The sequence below is a fragment of the Formica exsecta genome, unplaced genomic scaffold (genome assembly GCF_003651465.1).
Source record: "Formica exsecta isolate Colony F162 unplaced genomic scaffold, ASM365146v1 scaffold149, whole genome shotgun sequence".
Lineage (NCBI taxonomy): Eukaryota > Metazoa > Arthropoda > Insecta > Hymenoptera > Formicidae > Formica > Formica exsecta.
In genome coordinates this window covers 244,566-252,066 of record NW_021848818.1, presented here as the reverse complement: position 1 = coordinate 252,066, position 7,501 = coordinate 244,566, and the positions used below count along the sequence as shown (strand labels likewise).

At 37.8% G+C, this 7,501-nt stretch overlaps 1 protein-coding gene across 2 annotated transcripts in view; it reads right to left on the bottom strand.

The window, feature by feature from the left end:
- Positions 1-417: 417 nt before the first annotated feature.
- The window catches only part of LOC115232705, a 158,224-nt gene continuing 151,140 nt past the window's right edge, over positions 418-7,501 (bottom strand). For both annotated transcript variants that reach the window (XM_029802739.1, XM_029802738.1), the window contains one exon: positions 418-7,424. In XM_029802739.1, coding sequence (XP_029658599.1) covers positions 7,085-7,424 — 340 coding nt within the window. In that variant the 3' untranslated portion in view covers positions 418-7,084. The remainder of the gene's footprint in view (positions 7,425-7,501) is intronic.

The following is a 7,501-nucleotide window of genomic DNA, read 5'->3' as shown; positions in this document are numbered from 1 at the left end:
TTCCCTCTCTAAATTGGCAATTAGCTAGAACCGTATTTTGAGGGTCGTATTCACAGAATAGTTATCATTCTTGAAAATAACATGAAAGTGTGTGCAAGGCAGTACATTTGCAACTCGTGTGCATTTGCTTTTGAAACGCATATACACATAGAAACGTGAATCACGCGAAACATTAGCGTTCACGTAACGGAAATTTATTTTAGATCAAAGATCTAACTTTGAATAATTATTATAGATCATTGCGTATGAATTATAATTCCAATTTTACATCAATGATTCTCAAATATAATTTTTTTAAAGGTAAACAAAACAAATATACTTATATATAACCGATTCTTCATTTGAAGAAACGTGAGAAGTAATTTTCTTTAAAATCATAGAATAATATATAAACTCTTTTTTCAATTTTTTTTTTTCTATATTTCTATACATTTATTAATATTTATTTTGCAAAAACTAAAACATACTTTTGTAAAATTTTACGCGTGATAATACTTGATTAGCAAAAGATTTATACTTTATAAGAACTTTCCATAAAACTGATATAAAACTTTTGGAATCTGACATTTTTCATACGCAACAATTTAATGTGGCTAACTGGTTTATTTTGTGAGCGATATAAGTCTAGTTTATAAAATATATTAGATCGAGATATTGTAGCAATTTATACATCACGTTGAAAATTGTAGTACTTCAAGACTAAACTTATATCGTTTTTAAAATGAACTTAATTTATTTTATAGCGATATCAATTACAAAGTTTCGCAATATTCTTAATTTTGGCGTGGCGAGTAAAAGGTCAGGTTCTTCAGACTTCGCATCTCATAAGAGAAGCGTAACTTTGTCCTACATTAAAATTTTATTTAATCCTTAGACTTAGACCGAAGTTTCATCCTGTCTTAGATGGCGAAGATTAAATGTCGATTCTCTCCTGCAACGTTTCGATAAGCAATTACGCATCCTCCGATCGGCTTTTAAATTTTAAACGATTGTTTAAACACATACATACTTTTATCTGTCTTTATTCGCCGTTAATAAGGTCTAGCATAGATAAATTATGAAGCTATCTACTCGAGAATTAGTAGCAGCTTCACATGTGATTTTACATCGAGTTATCGGCAGCATATTATAATAATTTCCGACGAGACATTGCTTTATCGTCAAATTTGTGCAACAAATCAATGAATAAAGCGTTGTTTCAATGAGAGATTGGGGCGTCTTAGTTCGCCGATTTTGTGACGTTAATCGTGCACTCTTTAATTCTCAAATGCGAGATATTCATAGACGCGAGGGAATAGTAGCACGATTACGTGCACACTGCGATAATAAAATTTTATCGCTCTGCCCTGTAATAAATGGCAATGGCGGACGTCGATGTCGCGATTCACCCCCGACAGCAGCGAAATACGATGCACTATCAGGCGATGCGTCCCATGGCCAGTAAACTTTTACTGTCGTCGGATATGCGAACACGGTGGCTTTCAAAGGCAGTACTATACACGCGATGACATATTTCTCGTAATCGTTTCTTGCAGCTCTCCGGATGTGTGCGGTTACGCATGTGATAATTTGGTGTGATGGAAATTTCATGTCTTCGTGATGCATAAATGATTATGAGATAAGATTATCATGCAACGCCTCTGTTAGCGTCGAAAGGATGACACGATCGACGTAAATTTTGTCAAAATAAATTTTCATTTTTATATACCGTCGTTTAAAATACAACAATCAATTTTAAAAGGAGGTCACCACTCGCGTTTTGTAGAACAATTAGTTTTTCATTACTTATATCTCTTTCGGAGAATTAAAATTGTTTCCGTTGTAAATGGAAAATGATATAATTGTGCTTGTGCGTGCAATTATTCAGGTTGCAATTAATTATGTGCTATTCCGTGAATTAATTTGCTCGTGTTAGAAACGATTAACATAATTAGAAGAAGACCTTCAATGACTTATTTTTAGAAAGATTTCTCTCCGGCGTTGAAACACATCAGGGAATGATGGCTCCGTATCTGGGTCATGGCTTTAAAGCTGATATCGTTGCGTTCGGCTTAAACTGTAACTTTAAATTATGGAAGTTATTATTACAGAAATTGTGTATAAAATAGATTGAAAAATTTATTCTTCCAGTCCACTAGTGATTGTGGTCACTTAAATTATGCAATCTTGGTATATTTTACGATTTTTTTTTCACGAATATACAACATTTTATTTTGTATTTTATTTAAATCCATCAACAGTTACAAATAATTGAGTGACAAAGTTATTGACTCCCGTAAAAAAAATTTATGCGTGGCAGTACAAATTGTTTTAATAAAAGCAACCTATATATAAATGTTGTAAATAATCAGTCTTTAATTCTCCTTCACAAATCAGTCATGTGAATTAGAATTTCGATATTCTTGTTTAAGATGTATATTATGTAAAACCATTACGTTATTGACAGGCCGAGTATTAAATGAAACTATATATTTGGTCCCAGATAAAAACGAAAACTTTTAAACATAATTAGCACAATTTATTCTGATATTCATTGTGATACGAGCAAATATCTTTTTCAATCGTTAGAAAATATTCATTTTTTCCTTAAATCCAGTTGCATTTTATGTCATTTTTTTGTTTACTTAAAAAAGGCCTTTTTTGCAACGATATGACATCTTATGTTTTAATAAATAGCATTTTGTGAGTATTTGGTTACTTTGTGAGTCATTCCATAATATTGCACAAAAGGGAGAAAAAGGATTAAGGTATAAAAAATTTGCGGGTATAGAGATAAAAAATCATAAAATCGTGACCTCCTTTTCGATAGAAAACTTGTATTGCTTCTTTCTGATTTAACACAAGATCGTAATTAATCAAATCAATTTGCGTGACATACGTTGCATGCGTTGCTTCCCATAGTCTGACTAATCCGTAACGCTATCACTTACAACGTAACACTGTAAATCTTATCTTCCCGCAGAATGTCGACCAAAACGGAACTCGTATATATCATACGTGTTTTCAAAGATAATAGAATAAGAATGAAATTGAAATTTGTTTCATAGATTCAATCATAATGTAGTATAATTTTTTCCATTCAATGTTTTTTGTAAAGAACTTGATAATATCATACATCACGTCTAGAATCTTTTTTTCTCGCATTCTTCGGTTATATACGCGTCAATTATTATTCGTATACGCACGAAAATAACGAGAGAGTATTTGGCGGTATTTCCGGTTAGCTGACAGCGTGCGATATCAGCACACTACTTTTCTTCTTTCGTTGACTTTTTTTTAAGCTTCTGTCGTCTTTTTTATTCCGTTCTGAGTGAATCTTGTTTTTCGAGAGAATATACGCGATTCTATCGTGATTTTTCTGAAGGTCTACGCTTATTGAGTAGTAAAACGACAAGATGCGAACTTCCGCTCGCAGTAATCGATATACATACATTGTACGAAAAAAGCTATTTATGTAATTCTTGTATTGTTGTATTATTTAAAGATCTCTTGTTGACCAGAATTTTTTCTTTTTGAGAATTTATTTTTGTCAATTAGAAGAGACTAGTTTCGTATCAACTGTGTCTCATATATTAGCAAGAAGTAGTGATCTCTTCAGAGTTTGTGCGACACTTGTGCAATTTTTATCGAGACAGGCTACAGGTAACATACAGAATACAGGTCACGCGTTGTACTAAAAGTCCTACGAGTTGTAGTTATAAATGTCAAAATTTTATCGCTTGACATTGTGACATAACGAGCTAGTTATAAAATACAAATGGTGGATTCGATAAAACTGCGACCTCGTTATCGATCGCACTTTGGGATCATTAAACGGTTGCTCTTTTTCTTATAACTGCTATATTTACGATCTCCTTAGCAACACTCGTAATCGTATATTGAAAACTTTGTAATTTTATCTTCACTAATTAATGCGAAGGCGAAAATATATACGGGTGAAGCTCGTTCATCACGTCGCCTCTGAATTGCTGATTAAAATTGAACGGTCGGATGATAACGGTAGCCATAAAATTGAGTAAGGAAAATTGGAAATGTGTATTTGTGTGTGCGTGCAAATTTAATCTTCACAAATTTAAAATAATTGAAATGAGAATATGTGCCCGTTTTGAAACATGCGAGCGGAAGTGTACATGCAACATCGTTATTCGATACAAATAGATAAATAATCGATTATGTACAAGTATGAACAAGGTATACAAGCCGCGACGGTGACGTCGGTGTGCTTTCGTATGCGTAATCAAGATGAACTGCCACATTCGGCCACTCTATTTCATTCCGTCTCGCTAAACTTTCCTTCATTCTCAATTTTAACATAACATGTTGCCATGTTACGTTGAAAGTATAACGAGAGGAAGGAAATGTGGCCCTTCTCGAATATTGATCCGCGAGAATGTTCTCGCGTTCGCCCGGCATTAACAATAATGTCGGAGCACAGCTCCGAGGAAAACAGCATTATATATTATCACATAATTTCAGGCTACTGATTAATCTACATATTATTCGCTCCTTCAGCAGCGAGATCGCTAAAGTGAATAATTAAGTCGCCTAAAGTCGGCTATCGCTTTAAACTTGGTCAGTATCTCTATCTGAATTTTTTTCTCGCTGAGGCTACACCTCGATGCTTAGCTCGCCTCGTGCAACTACGTTTCCATTCATCTATATTTCTCGGCCAATCGAGTCAGTGAGATTTTCCGTCTTATAATCGCGCAAATCTTATCTCGATTGTTTACATCTCAGATTGCAATTGCATTTGCTGACATCGAGGCGCGGCTTAAGCGCAATGCAGACGTCCGAAAGAGGTCTGCGGCCATGATACGTAAAGGAGATCTTCGCTATTTTACCGTATCGCGCGCTCACGAAATGATAAATTGACGCAACGAAACGGCTTGTAATAAAACTCTATGAACGCGTGTAACTATTCGAAATTTTTTATTCGCTGTCGGCGACGTGTAATCGACTACTTTTGGCAGTAAACGATAGGTGGTAACGAGACTTCGAAGTTTCTTGCGTTACCACGGCCGCAATATGGTACGTCACGTTGCATTAAGTATCTAGTATCTTCTTCGATCGACGTCTTAATTTATCTAGTAACGATAACGATGCGACGACTTGACGCGCGCGACATTGCGAGCGCGTCCGACCATTTCCGAATTATCTATTATTTTTTACAGACAATCTCGTGTGAGTCATGTCACGCGCGTTTAAAAAGAAAAAAGGAGCACGAGACGAGACAGAAGGCTCTCGCTCCGCTTTGTGTGTAGAATCACTTGTCTATTCTATTACCAAGAAGAACTAACGTAGTTAGTACTAGCACGTGTTGCGCGCGACGCTCGATGCCTCGGATTTCTGTGAACGAGGTGTTTCTTAATCAAGATGTGTCAATCGGATCGACGTGGCGCCTTGGTGAATTAATCGTCATCGATAGCCACGAAAATTCGCTCCGCTCCACGATCTCTCGAACATTATTTTACACAATAATGCTCGATATCGCGTGTGTGATATCAAATATATATATTTTGTATATCTGTTAATTGGATAAAATATGGCTTTAAATCAGTTTTTTGCCGGTTAATATTAGAAAATGAGACAAAATGATGCAGAGACCGGTTTCATTAATGTCTGTTATAATTACAGTTTTAATTTAACTACGTTGCTACATTGAACTTTGCGGTAATCAAACCGTTAAAGTGCGGTTAAGGTCAACTGATATTGATGAAACTGGTCCATAATAACTTGCTAATCCGCTAACAGCGCATTATCGATCTACTAAGCCCGTCGTTTACTTATTATAGCATTAATTCTCGGGCATTACGCACCGCCAAAATATATATAATCACTTACTATATATATTTACTTACTGCTGTGCTAACCGTCGAACATCTGATCAAGGCGCAGCGTCGTTCGATCGTCACTAAGCCATTCTACCGTAATAGTGACATACTACTAGGATTTTATTATTTATTGTCCTCGTTGAAGTAATTCGCACTTTAATTCTGCGACTTACTGTTCACTCTCTTTTTTTTTTTTAATCCTCATTTCGGGATGACTTTTGGGCAGTTTGATAGGTAATTGTGAAAACTTTCGCGTGGATGGGACGTGTAACGGTTCTTCGAAAAGTAATAAGGCGTCGAACGCGCGAAGGTAACAAAAGGTATCAAAATTCGACAACTTCCGGAATTTGCCGGCTATCGCGGCAGTGATTGTTTCGATGTCTGCTGTAGCTTTCGGCCGAGAACTTGATAACGCGTTTGCTGCGATGCGCATCTAAATTTTACGCGTTTACTACAAAAATTGGCCATCAGGTAAATGTAGTTTGTCAGATATATTTAAATCTCTCTCTTTATTTAAAAAGTTATATATATATATAAAATGATTCAGTCTCTTATAAAATGAGAAAATTGTGAATTGGCAGTATATTGTTAGAAATTATTAAATAGAGCCAGACGGCTGCTGCAACGTTGATCAATGAAAAGTTACAACAAACACGCTGGATTAATCCGCCGTTACACGTTTTCTTTCGCACCCCTGGTTCCGATGTAGACATCATTGGACTTATAATCCTAAGAACATTTCAATCACTGCTCTATACTATAATTCTTGACACTTCCTATTAATCAGATCATCCGACTCTTTCAACTCTCTGCTCCTCTCGGCTGTCATTGTTTCTTGAATCTAAAACGAGATCCACCTCTCTCGACTAGAACATCCGATCGGGAACGAAATCCGTTTGTTCGATAAAAAAAAAAAAAAAAAAAGAAGGCGCTCTCCCACTCGCCCGAGACATCGAGCATCGAACGCGTTTTGCGATCATAGGTGCGAACTCTGATTCTTCCATCTAACGTGCTGCATCTCTTGCACGCGACAGTTCTGCGCGTTACGCGGAGGCAATTCCGCGGATCCTCCGCCGGCGACGACGACGACGACAGCTGGCTCGTCTTCTTCAGGAGAGTAGGACCGAGCAGAGTCTGGCCGCTGGTCTATGGAGGACCGTCGGAATCCGGATCGACGACGACGTGGACGACGGCGATCGTCACACGGTAGTAACCCGATCAACCTCGACGTAACGCACAGAACTGTCGCTGTGTCAGCATATCACTTCCTTGCCGTCGATTATCGCCGTCTCGGACGAGATGCTCTTCAAACGGTGCTGGGATATCGAACGGCGGCCTCGCCGCCGACAGATCCGCCAGATGATGAAGCAAGCGACACCGAGAACGGTGATGATGACGAGCGCACCCAGGGCTAGCTGCAGAGGTGGCAGCCGCAGCAGTACGGAGCAGTGCGTCAGGGCCTCGTCGTAACCGGAGGGACAATGGGACACGCCGTCGCACCAAAGCGAGGCGTTTATGCAGGCGTCCAGTTCCGGACAACGTTGTTCGCAATCCCGCGACATTTGCAGACCCGCTGTTGACGTCACTGACGGTCTGCGGGTCAGAGAGGATCGATAGAGTTATATTGTTCCGCTGCGTGACGACGTGGCTCTCTCTCTTTCTCTCTTTCC